General features: G+C 42.5%; 1 protein-coding gene across 1 annotated transcript in view; it reads left to right on the top strand.

Moving 5' to 3' along the window:
- The first annotated feature begins 1752 nt into the window (after window positions 1-1752).
- Window positions 1753-18644, top strand: part of HLF (HLF transcription factor, PAR bZIP family member) — a 38190-nt gene continuing 21298 nt past the window's right edge. The window contains exons 1-2 of the mRNA XM_075044393.1: window positions 1753-2065; window positions 3436-3771. Of these exons, the coding sequence (XP_074900494.1) occupies window positions 1960-2065; window positions 3436-3771 (442 nt within the window). The 5' untranslated portion in view covers window positions 1753-1959. The remainder of the gene's footprint in view (window positions 2066-3435; window positions 3772-18644) is intronic.

Genomic DNA, 18644 nt, shown 5'->3' with positions numbered 1-18644 from the left:
TAAACTGCATAGAAAAACATTCTGTACCACATCTGCATATGGATTGCCAATTGTTGCCCTAATCTTTGTGTCAATCACTGTAGCTCTGTAATTAAAGGTTTCCACTAACTAGCAATTTGGGCATCTGAGGCAAGGTTGGTATGTGTACAATCATTTAATAATCTAGTGCTTTTTTTCTGGTTAGGTGACTTAAAAACTACTGCGCTGCTACTATCATATCCCTGCTTGAAGCCCCTCCAGTCGTGAACCATGCCGCGTCTGTGGCATTTGAAGGTTCTTCCAGAACCCCTGCTCAGTTGTGCCGTAAATACGTTAATATTACGCTGTCTCTGGTTCTGAAGGGCCTGCCGATTACAGTTGCCAGTCTTCAGGTTTTGGTTGGGCGGGTGGGATTTTACTGATTAAAATGTACTTTGGACTTTGATTAGGTGCTTGTTTTGGTCAGATTGTTTGACTAGACGCTAGTCAGCGCACGTAATCATAGACAGATACATAAGGGGAGAACATAACTGTTCCAGGCAGACTTCTGTTCCTCAGGCAGCTTTTATTTCTAAATACTGGGCACTCCAGCTAAAACTTTATGCTCATAATTTACCTTCATTTGCTTATAGTGAGTATTTGTGATTATTAATATTTGTTAATGGTAAAAGAACTGACTTTTGAAGAAAGAGTAACAACTAAATACGGATGGTAAAGCTTTGCAAAATGCCATCCAAAAAAACAGACGAGAAGCAGGGCGATACAAGTGCCTACAAGCATCCGAAGGGTGGAAGTTACTGCAGCAAGACTGCAGCTCTTGAACGGTCTACGTGCGGATAGGGCTCCGTTCCTGAGGGCAGCTGAAGGCCTAAGCGGACAGAAAGTCAACCGTACTTGCCACGAGGATCTCGGCAGGCAGAGAGGAGAGCCCCTTCCGACACAAAACTGGGACGAGGCAGCGGGAACCCTGCTCGTGGTGACAGCCACCTCACCCAGGCCTATCTCGGTAACTGGCAAGAGAAGCAATCTGCTCACAGAAATGAGACCTGCGGAGGGTCCTGTGTGGCTCCGAAATGAAACACTCGCAAGCCCAGTACCCGGTTCCCTTAGAAATAGATAGAACCAGCATCCGCCTCGCCTCCTTTGGGGCGCCAGGGCAGTTCGCCGGCGGGCTCCCCCCGCCGCCTCGTCCCCCACAGCCGCCCTCAGCCCGCCGTGCTCCTCGTTGGGCTGGGCGCGACCGGCCACCCCCTCACACGGCGGCAGGGCCCCGGGTCCCTCCGGCCGCGGCGGCGGGGGGGTCTGTGCGTGCCCGCCCGCCCGCCCCGCTCCCCTGAGGTGTACGGCCTCGCTCCCCGCTGCTGCCCTCACGCTCGGATGCACCCAGCCGGGTCAAACATTCAAACTCATTAACATTCCTCCCGGTTACCGGGGAGACGGCTCCGGGCCTCGGCCTCGCCAGGCGCGGCTCCCCGCGGGCGGGGGGGGGGGGGAACGGCTCGGCCGCGCTCCCCGCCGACATCCACGGGCCGGGCCTGGCGAAACCTCTTCCCTGCCTCCCCCCCCTACCCTCCCGCCCCCGCGCGGGTAACGGCCGCCGCGCGTGCCGGGGGCGGGGGCGGGGCGGGGGAGGGGGGCGGGACCGTCCGCCGCGCCCCCCGCTCCAATGGCGGTGCCGCGCCGCGCCTGACGTCAGCGCCGGCAGCGCCTGCACATGGGCGCGCGGCCGGGGCGCGCGGCGCAGAGCGGGCGGCGGGAGCGGCGCGGGCGGCGGCGGCGGCGGCGGAGCTGCGCGGCGGAGGGGCCTCTCCCGCTCCCCTGCTCCGGCGGCCTCCAGGCGCGCCTCGCCAGCGGGGCTCGGCTCGGCTCGGCTCGGCTCGGCTCTGCGTCCGTTTCACCGCCCTTCGTAGCGTTGCGCCGCCGCGAGAGGAAAGGGAAGGAACCGCTGCCGCGCAGCTGCCCCCGAGGGAAAAGCCCACCATGTCGCGGCCGCTCCCGCTGAACCCCACCTTCCTACCTCCCACCTACGGGGTGCTGAAGTCCCTGCTGGAAAACCCGCTCAAGCTGCCGCTCGCTCACGAAGACGGTGAGGCTTCCCTGGGCAGCCCTCCCTCCCACCCCCCCGGGGGGCCGGCTCTGCCCCTCCGCGGCGCCTGCGGGCCCCCTCACGGCCCGGCCCGGTGAGGGCAGGCGCCCCGAAATGGCGGTCCCCCATCCTGCTGTCACCTCAGGGACCGCTGCCTCGCTTTCCCTCCTTTCCCCTCCCTCCCACCACCCCCTCCCCTGCCCCCCAAGGCGATTAAGTAATGGGATGATTTCGGTAAGGGCATTAGGCGGTGAGCGATGGGCGCAGTCGGCCTGACCTAACGGAAGGCGCTCGGTTTTTCCATCGCCGCTGCGGGGCCGGCTCCGGCCGCCTGGAAAAATAAATTAAAAGGGCGCGATTTGCCTCGGGTGAAGTGTTGGGGGGTGGCGGCTCGGGGCCCCCCCCTCCCAGCCTGAGCCGAGGTCCGGCGGCTGCTCCGTCCTGCTCCGCCGCTTAACAACCACCCTCGGTGAAACCTGGCCCCGTGTAACTGAAAGGCGTTTTAACAGAAAGTTTCAACTTTTCGGAAGGCTAAGGCAGCGCGGGCGTAATTGCACCTTGTATTGCTAATGAATCAAATGCACGTTAGAAAACAAACTTGTGAAAGGTCTTGCAGAGCCAAGGTTTCTGAGTTTTGTTGCGAAGCGACTTGCAGCTTTTCACTGGGGTTGTTGCATGTGGTTAAAAACAAAATGTTAAGAAGGCATGGTAGTTGACAGGAAGCTTTACTGGTTCAGATTCTTGCAAATCTTATAGAGAAATCGGGTGTTTCCCTTCAAAAATGTGTGTTGAAATTGGTGGATACTGTAGGAAGCATCACTTTATTTTTTTGCTTTGCTTCTACCTTTGAATTTTTCATAAGCTCTTCTGCACATCAAAATACATACTCTGTCAGACTTCACTGTTATTGTACGTTACTAGCTTACAACAATGTTAAGAAGTACTGAATTTGAGGACTGCTGTCCATGTGTAAGGACTAGCAAGACCGGGACTTTATGAGAGGATAATAAATTATGGGGATGTTAGGTTAAGACTGTTCTCAACAGAATACATAATATCTTCCAGTTTGCTTCCACATACTCACTTTTAAGTCTGTTGAGTACTTATTGAAGCTGACATTCAAAGCATGCAGTGGAACTGTTAACTAAAAATACAGGAAAATCTCAAAAAGACGGTTGGATCCAGCAAAGATGCTCAGTTGGCATGACCCTTCAATTCTCTACCAAATGGATTGCATCAAAGGAATTATTTTTATGAAGGGAGTATTTGTTTCTTACAACTGAGAGTGCAGGAGAAATAATTGAAGTAGTAGTAGTAGCTGATATTTTAATTGCTTAGCTCTTATATCTTTATTATGTGTTTTGTTTAAGCATTCGGTAAAGAAAAAGACAAAGAGAAGAAGTTAGACGATGACAGCACCAGTACCACAGTCCCTCAGTCAGCTTTCTTGGGCCCAACATTATGGGACAAGACACTGCCATACGATGGAGACACTTTCCAGTTGGAATACATGGACCTGGAAGAATTCCTTTCAGAAAATGGCATTCCACCCAGCCCAAACCAGCACGAGCATAGCCCACACCAGTCAGGTCTCCAGCAAGCTACCTCAGCATCACCTTCTGTCATGGACCTCAGCAGCAGGGCTTCTACTTCAGTCCATCCAGGCATGGTGTCGCAGAACTGCATGCAGAGCCCGGTCAGACCAGGTAAATCAGCCCTAAGAACTTCCTATGGATTTTGGTATGAGCCCTCCTTCAGTGTAAATCACTGCTTCTCCCTGTATGGTTGACAGACACCTTAGAGAGGGCTGACATGATTCAAGTTACTCACACTCCAAAAAATAAAAATAATAGCTTTAGTTATTGCCAAGTTGCTCCACAGGGGTTTTTGTTTAAATTATGTAAGGAAGCTGTGGGAATTCCAAGGAAACTACCTATCTTTTTTTCTTCATTGATAGCCTAGCTATTAGCAAATAAAAAGACCACAAACAGAATAGTAGTGCATAGATGCCATGGTGTTGAATGAACAGGGAGAAGGACTCTGAAAGAGAATATTCCTTTTGCCAATATTTGATGTGAGAACACAGGAGTGGGCAATTATTTTGAAGTTAAAGACAATACTTTCTATTTGAAATATTGGCCATAATCTTGTTCTCTATTGAGAAAGTAAAAATTCACCACAGTACATGGGGCAGGAACTAAATTTTGGAACTGCATTATAATCTTGCTTAAATTAGCATAAACTGAGTGTAACTCTGACCTGAGTAGATAAATTACATCTATAGTCACCTTAAGCTGTAGGCAAAGAAAACATCATGGAGTCCAAGTTCTGATTGTAATGCATGATTCAAACCTGTTTGATGTCAGTGGAAATCTTCTATTAGTTTATTAGCACTTGTAATCATCCCTTTAGAGACACTAGCAAGAATCCAGAATAACTGCTCTGGTTTGACACCAGTATGGCTGAGATCACGGTCAGTGGAATAGTGTCAACATTGAAGTTTGGAAAACGTGGAGCTTTGCCTTTTTTTCTTAAAGATGACCAAGGGTGACTTTTATTTATTGTGCTCTTCTGCTCTCATAAGGTTTGCTAGAGCAAAGTGTGCTCTTGGGAGCAGGAAACCACTCCTCACCCTTCTGCTTGATCGTTTGCCATGCTCAGCGTGCGAAGTCATTGTCAGAATCATCTGATAAGGAGGCAGAATAAATAAATAGAAGGACAAAAGTTGTGGAGCAGGATGAAATAGAAAAGTCTTACAAGTCTGCAACATTCTTTTCTCATTAAAAAGAAAACACTCCCCAAAACACTCCAAACCTGTCAACAGACTCCTTGGCCTCAGGTCAAGTGTGTGTTTAGTTGTGGATTTCATTTACTTTTACTTTATATTGATTTGACTTTGTTTCGTATTTCATTTTCAAGGCATTTCATAGTTAACTAGTAACTTATAAGGATTCCCAAAGATAAAATATATTTTGAGTTGGCAAGAGCAGAATATAAAAAAATCCTTGCTTTTTCTGAGTCAGTTTTTAAAAATAGTACGTATATGCTACACCATTTTCTGTCGCATGTGCACACATAAAATTAAAATCAGATAATCTGTCCTCATTCTTTTTTTTGCAGAGAAGCCTGCTTATGAGCCAGGCTTTTAACGATCACCTGTCAGAATTTATTTGTAATCAGCTGTCCGCATGACTTTTCAACTCATTGATTATTTTGGGTTTTTTTTTTTCCTGAGCCATCTGCAGCTCAGGGTTACAAACTTTCCTCACTAGAAACTGTGTACTTTTTTTACTGTTCTAAAAGAATTCATGTCTCTTGGGGTGGGATAAAACATCTAAATTTGCAGGTATTTTTTCCCTACACCATCTTGCCTTAAGAATAATATAAGCTTTTTGTTAAAGTGTTGTTTAAAAGGGACCCCGTTCCATTTCTTAAAATAGTATTTTCTTCCCCCCCTCCCTGCCATTACAGATAGGTACTATGACTTAAGTGACAGTAGTCTGGTTTATCATCAGGTTGTTGAAATTTTTATGTGCTGTTGTGTAAAAATCTTACTTTGACAATCTGTTTTGAAGAGAAGATAATCTTGGAGTTTAGCATTTGAGCAAGTTTTAAAATAAGACAGTATATGTTTTAAAAACCAAGTTTTTAGTGAAAGTAAAAAGGAGCATTTAAGGTTGTCATAGAAGTGCCAAGGCAAATGTGCTGCTTGGAAATAAGAAAGTTAGTGTGGAGGTAAATGTTAAAATCATTATAATAGAGCCTTTTGTTTAATATATCTTAAGACTTTTAAAATACATTTTTTTTAAACTGTCACATGAAGAAAGGTGTTTTAATTGGTGTGAGCTACCATTCCGGTATGCATGGCTGTTGTGATTTTTATTATTGTAATAAATCCAAAACCACATAGTAAAAAGTATACAATTTCAATAAAAATCAGTTCCACGTGATCGTACTATTTTTAGGAAAACTGAATTTTTTAGGTGATAGTAATTCTTCTAAAAATATTTCATTGCTGTGTCCTCTGAATTTTGTCTTACAATGGAAGCCTGTTTGAGCGTGTGGACTCTGGCTGAAGGAAGGGTCAAATCCTGTACTGCTTAAGTCCTTACTTTAAATGGCTCTGCAGCATTTAGCATCAGCGTATCACGTGCAGTTGGTCAAAACTCCTATACCTGCACGTACTGTGTATGGGGGAGGTTGTACGCAGGCACGTGGAACACTGAATGTGACTCATGTACGTACATGGTGTATCTCGGACATAGAGGGTCTATAGAAGAGTGGTATAAGAAGATTTAATTTTGTGTGTGTGTTGAAATGCAAGCCTTATCTGTCTTCAGAAGCTGATGGTATTGACCAAATATGTATTTTATACCATCTCTGGAAGAGATCTGGAAATCTGCATTGGCATTCACTGAGAAGTGTCATCAGGCTCAGCAAAGCTGAGCTGACCCTGACTGTAAACATGACATTACAAAAATCCTGACTGTTCTCCCCCCTGCCCCCCCCAAAGGTAAAAACATAGCAACAACAACAAAAAGGTTCCTTATAAATTTAACTTAAATCTGTATTTCCAGCTCAGATTGTCTGGTCAATGGAAAAATGTTTAGGCTCACCAGTTTATCGTCTGTTCTTTGGACTACAGCAAAGAATAAAGCAAGCATCTATTTTCCCATAAATTTCTGTTTGGGGAATGTACATATGGCAAATACTGGTTTTCTTTCGAAGAGGAAGGACACAGGGTAATGGCTGTTGCAAGATTGGAATCTGATGTATTTCTTTTTCACAGTACTGATTTTTTTTTTAATAAAAAATAGTATTTTCATTTATTTTAGCATTGCGAAGGACCATTCACTGTAACTTGTAGATGCATTTAAAAGTTATTTTCTCTCTCTGTATTGGATGCTGGTTAGTTGGTTGAAATCTGTAGTCTCCCTCAGAAAAACAGGTTTCATACAGTTAGCTTTTAAAGTAGCCTGTTACTGCAAACACGTTTTCGTGGTTCTTCATCTGTTGCACACCTTGTTTTGTCTTTTGCCAGTTTTTCAGTGGAATGTTTCCGTTTAACTGCAGGGTCCTTTAAGGAAATCTGGAGTATTTGTAGATGTTTGTATGTAAAGGTAGGTTCATATTTTGCAGGTAACTAGTTGGTGGTTGCTTTTACCTGGCTCTCTTCCCTGTGTAGCCCTTATTTGGGTGAATGGGGCAGCTACTGTAAAGGGTTTGAACGGAGTGAATTAGAGTTCAGAAGCATCAGCTAAGTCTGGTGGAAGACCCTAGTTAGAAGGTTTTTGGGACTTTTAGATCTGAATTTGCTGTTTGCCACCAAAGTCTTGGATGTAGGGCCATGTCATGGGCATGCTGCTGACACAGTGATAACCTGCTTATTGTTACTGCCCTGCTCCTTAAGGAGAACAGGGCTGTCGGAGGCATTGAAAAAACTCTCTCATTCTTTGCGTTCCTATGACAGTAGTTCTTAGTCCGTGTTGCCTGGATGGCTGGGTGCCTTAGACTGCTTGCAAAGGATCTGCCAAAGATTATTTTAGAAAAGAAAAAAAAGAAAAACAAGCTTTGTAATGTGCTGCAGAAATACACCTGTGTGCAGTAACTACAAATCTTCACTTTCAGTTTTAAAAAAAAAAAGATTTAGGGGTACATTAATCAAAAAGCTGAAAACTATTTCCATGTGAAGTGTACTTATACCTCCTACCCCCCAAGAACACAAAGATTTTATTAAATGCTGTGTTTTATTTATTCAGCCAAGATACTTCACCTAGAGTGCAGTATCCATTACCTTTTACTTCTTATATAGATACTGAACTGTAATGATTGACAGTAGGTGGGATTGGGTGGGTTTTGGCATTTTCTTTTAACTCTTGTTTGCAGTAGGCAGAGCAGCCAACTAGGAGAGGTTTGTTCTTGCTCCATCCAGCCTCCCAACTGCATCCTGGGGATGACTTGGTGAAGGGGGCAGCCCACAAAAGGGTGTGTGTGCAACACTCCCTTTATTGCAGTCTTCCTTCCCCTGTGTTTCTTAATGTGACCTCCTCTTCCAGTACAGCCTTTGTAGTGTGAAGGGCAGCATTCCCAGCAGCCAGCTTGTATGTGGAATCCTTTCCTAAGCTTTAATCATTGTTTACAAGCAGTTACTAGGTGTTGCATGAGCCACAGTGTGAGCCCCCTCTCTTAGAGTCGAAGGACTCTACCTCCAGCATCCAGAGGAGCTGGGAATTTCCTGACCTTTGGTCTCCCACGTGACAACATGAGAATGACCAGCTAAACCGTCAGGCATGCTGGTACCGAGAGCTGCTCTTCACATTGACTCTCACGTGAGGCTCTGGGTGGCTGTTGCCTGCATGACCATGTGCTTTAGGCACGTGGCAGTCCCCTGTGCAGCCTGCTCAGCATGGCTTTTGCTAGAGCAGCAGGCATGCACGCACGGCTGTGTGCTCCTGCCATTACCAGGCGATGCCGAAATTGCAGTGAAATGGAAAAGCTTTGCTCTGGACTGCCGCGGCAAGGGAGATGCAACATGCAGACAAGCCTCACAGAACTGCTTTCTGGATCAAAGGAAGATGCAAAATATATTCAGGCAAATATTAAATATAGCCTGTCACATGATAACGGGAAAAAAATGCTGAACGCACAAGCCTTGTTAATGCTAGAAGCAAGAACACTGTGTCTCCTTCAAGAGATCTAATTTTAATATTCACTGTTAAATGTTGATTATTGGTTAAATAATTACTTGACTGCATGAAAGAACTTGAAGTTTAATTCAGAGTTCAAACAGTAAACAGCATGAAATATCTTGGGGTTTATGCTATACTTTTAAAATATATCTGGCCTGACTCTTCAGTTCTCATCAGGAATAGTGCTTTTCACACAGATGGAGCTACTTAGGCAAGGCCAGTGTTAGGATACGCGGAGGGAACAAGTAGGGGGGGGTTGTCCCCTTAGAAAGACATTTCAAGGATGTCCGAGTGTCGAACTTGCTGCAATTACCTAGAAAAAGTACAGTGTCTTTCTTGGAGACTTGCTTCCCATCTCAAAGTGTACTGGAGAGTGTTTGATTGAATGATTCTCTAGTGCAGTGATTAGATTTTTTTTTTTTTCCTAAGAAGCAAGTATACCCTCAAGTATTTCATAAAACAATATGTTATAATTATACATAACTCGTCAGGAGATATATACAAAGAAGACATTGATATTATCTGATTAGATGAAGCTACTAGGAAACACATTAAAATGTTCAATCTTTACATATTTATATGACAGCAAATTGGCAATTGTGGGAGCTAGCAGTGGCCAGATTCTGCCCAATTAATCTCAGCAATGAGTACTTTACACCTCATGTGGTCTTACTGATTTCAGTATTGCTCAGCAGGCAAGCAGCTTGTTGACTGCTCTCTATCAACTCCTAGGTGGAGCAGCAAAATGTCACCATTCACTCTCTTGTCATTCATCTTTCTGGATTTTTTTTTTAAGGGGGGTAACGGCTCTCAGTGCGCCAGTGGAGTTTTCTCAGGATGAAAGGATGTACTTGTCATCAGTAAAGAGTACTTTAGAGCATTATGAAAGCAGAAGCTTAGTTGGCTGGCAGTGCACTATGGAACTATTTAGTATTTGTATCACACAAACATGATCATAAGTTTATTTTTTTTGAAGTCTCACTTTCATAAGAAATAAAATGTATTTTCAGTATTTTGTCTGAATTCCACGGAAGACTGGGTTGATCAGAGTATTTCAATTAAGTTATATTCAAGAAGAACTGTGGTTTGATCTCTTCTATGCTAAGTAGATAATGAAAGCTGTGAAAAAAACATTTACTTAAACCTCAAGTCTACTCCATTTAATGGAGTAAGTTATACATAATGAGTTAGTATAGAAAGTGAATGTAAAATGCACAACTGTGTCAAAATGAATGCATGACAAGCAGATATTGTAGCTTGTATTGCTTTTTTTTTTAATCTGTGAACAAATGGCATTAAAGAAGCTGTCTATATCACAAAGCTGAATTTGGTCCTGAAAGCTTCAGAGCTAATGTGGGGAGAGCTAACACAGGTAGGTAAGGCAGCATGTGTTGCAACATTTCTTTCTTTCATTTTTTTTCCTTTTTTTTCTTTTTTTCCCCTTTTTTTTTTTCCCCTTTTCTGCTAGGGCTTTTCATAGTACTTCAGCTTTGCATAGCTGAGGTGCTATCCATGAAGTTTTAAACTAATACAAGTTATTGTTCAACCTCTTGTGTTTCTGACACACTTGAAGCTGTTGTGCAGTTATGCTTCCCTGTCCCATTCTCTGAACTAAATCTTGCCAGGGCTAAATTTGGCCCAGATTTTCACTGTATACTGTCCAACACCATTGCTTAGCTTCTCTGATGTGGCATGCTCTTGCTTCAGGGTTTTCTGCTCAACTTTGAGAGAAACAGCTTTAGCTCTTCATCTTACTGGTAGTATTCTCTTGTTCATATTACTTGACTTTTAGTGAAAATGGGCATTGAGGATCTTGAAGCTCTTTGCTTGTGTTTTGGTGTATGACCATTTGTAGGAGGAAATAAAAAATCCAAATTACGTTAGGGTCCTAGAAAACTCAGGTCCTTATTAACTGGAATAAAAATCCAGATTATTACTGAAACAAAACTTGACAGGAACCCACAGAGCAATGTATTAGCATGCATTTACTACAAGTAGAAGCTAGAGTGAACTACAGCAATAACTCAACTGTAACAAAATGTCATCCTTAGATATGTAGGTGTATAAGCAGAGAGGCAAAAATACATAGTTTGGCAAAGATTTGTTGAGGATGGAGAATGGTTTAAAAAAAAAAAGTGTTCTTTTCCAATTAGCCTTAGGGAGCTCAGCTTGCTATAAATTCTTTGTTCTGGAACATGGCTGTGGACAATAGGTCAAAGATTAAGTAATTCATTACAGAACTGGTTGGTACTCCTGAATTTAATAAACAAATGAATGAACGGCGTTCTCCGTCCATAGCAAGATTCATTACTTTGTGTGGCAATGGTTGGATCTTAAAATTTTTTTTTTTAATTGCTTGCAAGGCTCCCCACTTATTTAATTCTTGTATGTGGACATTGCTATATTTGAGGTGACCTGGTAACTTAGCAATCGTGACACAGATGAAAGCACTCAAAACAAATTAAATGCAGTCCCACTAGTAACTGCTTAGAACTTGAGATTCTAAGGAGGTAAGGAAGGAAACTGTAGATTGCATTTTGAAAAACCGAAGGAACAATAATGTGAAACTTCTAAACAAAAAATAGTGGAGCACAACATTTGACAGAGCAATCAATATTTTTAGCACAGCAAAATTACTGAAATAATAGCACTAAACCTTCTTGTGGAAGAAGTACATTACTCAGGGCTGCAGAATATAAAACGCAGGCTCAAAGCGAGAGGGCTGCATTGAAACAGGAGGTGACTTAAAGCAATTTAGTCATTTTACAAACTTGCTATTTCAACATTTGGAAATGAGTCGTACTCCAGCAAGAAGTCTGGTTAAAAACCAGCTGTGTGCTTAGCTTCTAATGCTTAGTAAGTAGGAACTAAGCACTCAAAACCAAATCCTGTTCCTCATCAAGACAGAGAGGGTTAAACTGACTTAATTTGAGGGACCCTGCAGCAATCGGACATACCACTGTTCCCTCTTTGTGCTGCATAGTGGAAATATAGATGTTACTGACATCTGCAATCCCTGTGGCTGCGGCCCCTCGTTGCAGCGTGGGGCATTTGGCCATCTTGTGTATGTAACTCTTGCAGCTCTTGCTTGCTATGATAGATGAGCATTGGGGTATTTTTTTTTTGCCTGGTTTGCTATGAAAACAAACCATATCCAGTCATGCTAGGTATGCGTGGCCTTTTGCATGTTCCTGCTTTGTGATTTTTGAGTATACTTGCTGATTTTAACGGAATGTGGCAAGAAAGTTGTGATTCTGAAAGAATAATTACATTCCTAAAATTTCATGAAAATAGATGAGTGGATAGGGCAGGAATATGTTACTGAGCAGGAAGAGCTGTAATGTAAATGTGTAAATTCTCTGACATAGAAAATGCACAAGACCTTTAAAATGCCTGATCTGTGTGAAATGCTTCTGGGAAAGTTGGACACCCTTTTAGATTTCAGTTCACTTTGTGAAATGACTCTGCAAGAAACCACTTTTAATTGGTTTACCATGTGTTGGGGGTGTGGGTGTCAAACTTTTTTCCACCATTGTTCTTCCTTTAAAATCCTCAGCTCCTGGAATCTTGTGATTATATGAGACTCCAAGTTTTCATTTAAAAAGTTAGAAAACCAGCTATAAGGTTTGTAGGCAAGATCTTGAAAGTGCTGAACCCAGTCAATGGAACGATGATGGTCCTCTCCAAAGTCAAGCACAATTATTTTACCTAAAAATTTTCTGAACTTTTATGCAACCTTGGTATATCCTGTTCCTCTTGTGCAGCAGAAACACCCCAGCTCTGCTGTCTTGTTTGAAACTACCTTGCAGTCAGCCAACTTCAAACTTAAGGCCTGTTATCTTATCACAATTATTGCAGTATCACATGTGGGCAAGTGTCCAAGTGACCTTGTGTATGCGTCTTGCCATTCATTCTTCACAGGGCATTTTGGCTGGGGCGCTGCGCACAAAGCTGCCTTTTACAGCTCGCTCTAATCAGCGTAACTTTCCACTCTGCCACCGGGGTCTGGGGTGGAGGTAGGTTAGAAGTGAACGAGAAACAGCGGAGAGTGAGAGTGGGCTAAAAATGTTGAGGGATCAAAGAGGAAAAGTAGGTCGTGGCAGGGTATGTGTGTTGGGAGGGGGACTAGGGGGAGCACAAGCTAGGGGAAGATTTGTTTCCTATTGGCTTTTCAAAGTTGTGCAATTTAAGAATTGGATTAACCTGATATGACTTTGTTTTTCTGCCAGATTAGATATGTTGAGTTTCTTGGCATTGTGAATTGTACAGTACATTGTGTGCTGTAAATATGGGTGTGTCAGGATAAAGCTGTAATGACACAACACGCTCACAGCATAATGCAGCGCTGCTGGGTGGACTCCCCTGCTCCTAGCGTCCCATTCCCTCTACCCCTGAACGCACATATTTGTTAGAGCATTTACAAATTTGTTAGAACTTCTTTACGTTCCTGCGTTCTGTTTCCAGCACAGCATCAAGACGTTGCGATGCCCTTTGCGGTAAGGTAACACTTATCTGAGGCCTGAAAGCCTGTTTGGTCTGGCAGTGGCCTATGCTATATGAAGTGTCTTTAAAAAAAAAAAAAAAAAAAAAAAGCTGTATGAAAAGACACTCAAGAGTTTCCTACTTTCTCAGGATTAAGCTGGAGAAAATTTACTGGGAAATGTTGCAATTTTTTTTTTCTCTGCCCCCTTTTCTTTTTAAACTGTGTCTAAGATATTGCCTTGAGCTTAACTTTGGAAGGGTAAAAAAATCAGATAGCTGAAATAACTGCAAGTGCTGAGTTCACTATTGTTTGAAGTACACCACAGCAGCATATTGATGTCAAAGTAAAATTTTCACAGCAGTATGTATTTGCTCAATGGGTTGGGGTTTTTTTTTGTGTTACATACATACTGAGAGAATTTAATTTGGTGTATCCATTTTATATGCTGGGCTAGCAGTTCTCTTTGCTTGCTGCAGAGTGAGGGTGGAGTAATGACTGACTGCAACTAGACAGCTAAAGAAAGGTGGCCAGAATCAGAGCCCTGTTGAGCTGGGTGATCACTGCTCTGAAGGCTAGTAAAGAGTGTGCAGACTTTGGGGATTGAAACTACAAATACCTTAGGGCACCATTGTTTAATTCCCACTCTTGATTTCCAGACTTCTCCAGGGACCACAGCTATCCAAGCGGGTTAGTCACAAGGGACTGACCATAATATGGCCTTTGTCACCAACTGTCTAGGGGCCTGCCCTCTCTATCAATACATGTACGTTGAAAAATAAGGAATTAATTTCCCTGCCTGTAGTGAAGATTATTTCTCGTGGAAGAGAAGAGCATAAATAACAGATAAGGTTAGTAGGTCAGATATCAAGATTGTGTCATGTCCCTTAGCCATATGTTGTTACAGTGCCTTACTGCAATTCACATAGGCAAAAAACAAGGGGGCTTGCTCATTAGAGGAAGCTTTTTCTGAAGTGGTAGTAGTCTGGTAATCGAGCCTTTTTTTGAGAGCAACACAAATTGAGTAAAATGGAGCAGGAGGTTGACCTCGTGAACACCTGCATCACTCAGCTGTATACTTAAATGAGAGAATTAGGAAAGAGTGCAGCATATTTAAAGTTAACCTGCATATTCACCTTTTGAGGAGGTTAAACCATAAGCCTTCAGTTACAAAAGTTGGACAGCTGTGGTTTGGGTGTCTGCTTGAAACACCTTAGCTGTTGGTGTCTTGGCACTTAGAAAATGAGGGCATGGATTGTCCAGACTTTGAGACCTGATGTTCCTGCATCTGTAATCATGTGGCTGCTCTCAGAACGGCTGATCTTTCTGTTGGACTGGACTCATCACCAGGTTTAAGAAACACTTTTCCAAACTTATCTGTTCAATTTTCTCAGTGCGACATGGTTGAAGTAATTGTTGAAAATTGTGGTAGTCTCTGTCTGGAAGCTGCTCTGAACACGTGAAGAGAAATCATTAGCCAAATAGAAGGAAAGAACTGGAGGTGTAATTGTCAACTCATGTGTGTCTGATTTCACCAGTTGCTGCACGTGTCTAGGTTATCAATTTATTTCTGTAAGAAAGTAAACAAATCTCTCTTCTTATGTACTCTCATGACTGTTTCATCTGAGTTGCTCTTATCTGTAGCAGGGATGTACTTCTGAGGTCTTGTGTTCAGAGGCTTTTCTTTCTGCTTCCACATGTAACACGCTCTCACGAGTCACATGCACCTCTGATGCTGGCCAGGGATGCTGTTTGTCTCTTCCTAAGTCGGTTATTTAAAACCGTTATTATCACTACTATCAAAATAAACCTTATCATCAAGGCAGCTTTTATCCCATTAGACCCTGCATGTTTTTCACATCAAATTCTTTGGCCAAATTCTATCTCACTTAATGCGTCTCTGTGTTCAGTAGTGCTACTCGGTGGCTATTTAAGTAGCGTCAGCAAAATCTGAACCATAGGGGATGTATACCACCATCAGAGTCATACCCTTCCTGTATTGGGCCCCATCCTGAGAGGCCTAAGCACCTCTGATTCTCCTGAGTGTGGAATCTGAAGTCATTCAGAGTTTTGCATTTTTTGAGCCACTGATTGGAAGCTCTCATAATCTTCTACAATTAAGAATTTACAGTGCTTTTTCCAAGTCAGGTCCTTTCAGGGTCTGCATCCGTGAAGGAGCTGATGGTGTGTAACTCCTGTCGAAATCCAGGTGAATGCCTAGTGCTCAGCACCCTTGCCAAATGTCCTCAGCCCTATGAGGCCAGTTAACGCCTTGTTAAAATACAGCACTGGCAACACTAGCATTTAAGCAAACTCTTGGAGTAATTTTTTTGATGCCCTTCAGTTTATAGCCTGTGGCTTGTTGTTTCCCACTTTCTCACGTTTTCCCAAAGCCGCTGGTGTGTACAGTCTGAAGATCACATTTAACCAACACAAGGAAATCAGCTTGGCCCGACGGGCTTCTTTATCACGTGGCTGAGAATGTGTTCACTCTGTTCTGCCAGACTATGGCTAGCTGAGCAAAATACAGTGAAGCTCTGGGCTGCTGGCCAAGCTTTTATTTCAGTTTGGAGCTTACAGCCACATATTTGCTATTTGGCAGGACATCCACTGGGGTATATTTGGATAGTAATCTAGCATTGTTTGCTGCTTTTTTTCTTCTTTTTTTTTTTTAATGCACACAGATAGTATAATCCCACTCTATAAAAGATTTCTCAGTGTGCACCGTTACATATGTGCACTCAGAACTTGTAGCCATGACCTTTGATAAATATAAGTCAAAGCAATTAACTTTCTTTTATTGAAAAATTCTGGATGTCCTACTCTTTGCCCCCTATGTGCTGATAACAGAGCTATGTTGTTACTCTTTCCAAGATCAAAAGCTTCACTAGGTTTTGATTGAAGTCCAATTATGGAAGGAAGTAGCTGTGCTGGAGCTCTGAAAATAGCAATAATTGTTAAAATAATAAAGTGTGTCCTTGTGTGTCTTTACAATATTTAAAACTTCTTTTGGGGGGAAGGGGGTGGCTTTCCTCTAGTTTTAAAATGAAAATATTAGCAAATGTCTTGGGGAAATAGGAGTGTGCTGTTAGAAGAATAAGTATCCCTCTCTGGATTTCTTACTTCAGTTCTATTCTCCACCCCAAGCTTGCCTTCCTCTGAAGCTGTTTGCATGCAGCCTGACTCATGCAGGAAAATAAAGCTGGATTTGATTTTTAACTGTATGGGAGGCTTTGGGTTTGGGGGGGATAAAGGCTTTATAATGCAAACTCATTTATTTCTCTGTGAAACAAAAATGGGCTTTTCAAAATACAGCATGTTTTGGAAAGTTGGCTCTGGGTTTGAAACCCCAACATCTCTAAGGGCACACTTGTATGAAAAAATAGTTAAAAAAGAACACTTGGGGAGGGGGTACAAAACATGATTGCAAGTAGTAGTGTTTGAGGAGCAGTTCCTGTTATTTTATGAAGCAACATCTCTCTTAATGTGGCAGGGTTTTGTTGGTTTGTTTTATATGGACACTACTGAGCCTGGAAGTCTGTTTTTGCGGTACCTTTATCAGACACTTCGAGCTGTGTCTGAGTAGATCAATAGTGGCAAAAGCTGAAATACTTTTCCCCAAATCTGTATGTTGTTCTTCAGGATACAAATTTACAGTCGCCTTCTCTTAGGCTTTACTACATCCTCAGAGAGGAAAGAACCTGGGAGAAAGAACCCCGTGGTGAGATTCTCAGCTGGTGTCGACTGACAGAGCTTCACGAAGGGAGAGCTTGGTTCTTGATGTTAAAACTCAGCGTGTATAAATGTCCATTTATCAGTTGCAGTGTTTAGTTAATTGAGACATCAAGGTGAATGAATAGAAATGAAGATGATAATATGGACAGTGCTAAGTAAATGTTTTCCAGTATTTTGCACTGATTGCTATAGGTGCTGCTTTGGTGACTATAGACTTGTGACTGGTTTGAATTTACAGCAAGATTTTACTAGGGGTTGTTTTTTTGGTTTTTGGTTTTTTGTTTCTTTAAAAAAAAACCTCACGTGCTTGCACACACATCTGGTATAGCACAAGATAATCCCTATGTGAAAATCAACCCTTGTGTACTTTCTTTTTAGCCAACTGGACTCAAAATCACTAATTACTTGAGTAAAATCTTTGCAGTATAGATAAACAGTATCAAGTAATAAATCCAGAGGATTTTACAGATCCAGTGAAGCCTCTTGATTTGTCACATGAATCTTCAGGACTAGAATTTTCTTAGCCCCTTAAATTACTAGGGCAGAACCTGTTATTTATTCATTTGAATCTTACTGTTATGCTCTCTCCATTGCAGTGAGAATGATTTAGTCTTTCTTCATTCACTTTATTTTTTTAAATCGTCTATTTATTCTGACCATAAGATAATTTTATGTATATAACATCTATAAAATATTCTGCCTAAAATACTTTAGGTCCCTGCTCTTACTGGGTTTGGAGGGATATTTAGTATACAAACTGCTTCATTGCCTTCTGGAAATTTTAGTTGTCAAAAACCCCCACCTTAGCAAAGGGTACCCTGTTGGTCGGCTTAAAGATGTTTATACAGTCAGCAGCTTTAGCCGCTCTCAGAAACAGTCCTGCCTGATCTCTAGGAGCTGCTGAAACTCATCAAGCAGGTTCCTGCTAACCAATTATCCAGTTAAGCAGAAAGAGGAAAGGTGTTTCTCTTGCTAGGTTTAACCCATGCTTCCCCAATCCTCAGTAATTGTGGATGTTTGTAACACTGAAATAACAGCAGTGAGAGTAAGAAGGAAGAGGGTTAGATGGGACCTCTGATCTTGCAAATACTGATCTGTGTGTTAGTATGTATCCCTCAAGTGAGCAGAGGCATGCAGTTTCCAGCATGAATCTAGAGTACTCTGATTCTTAGCTATGAGTCCTACCCAGCATCCCTCACCTAGCTTTTTGTCTTGCATTTTAACAAAATCTTTAAAAATAAATAAATAAATAAATTCCCCCCTCCAACCAAACCCTTCCCCACTCCAAAGCCAATAATGAATGTTTCATTGCTGCCAGAGCAAATTTGTTGATTCCCAAACACTCCTACTGTGTCTTGGTTGGAAGACTTAAATTGCTTGCATAAGTGTTGTGGATAATATAAAAAAGATCTTTCTAGTAGAGCTTTGGTTTCCACTACATATTATAAGAATAAATAAATGCTCAGATGATACCAGACAGCTGGGTTGTCCACATCTGACTGTCTTCTACATTGATTTTTAAGACAGGACATGTGCATGATTGTTTTAATGGCTATCAATACCAGATGCATTTGCATGGAATTTAGAGAGATTGTCAAGTAACAGTGCAGTTGTCAAACAAATAATTTTGCTCGTGATTACTGGAAATAGTAAATGAGTGGGTGGGATAAGGTGA

The sequence above is a fragment of the Buteo buteo genome, chromosome 13 (assembly GCF_964188355.1).
Source record: "Buteo buteo chromosome 13, bButBut1.hap1.1, whole genome shotgun sequence".
NCBI lineage: Eukaryota > Metazoa > Chordata > Aves > Accipitriformes > Accipitridae > Buteo > Buteo buteo.
This window is presented reverse-complemented; position numbering and strand designations above follow the sequence as displayed.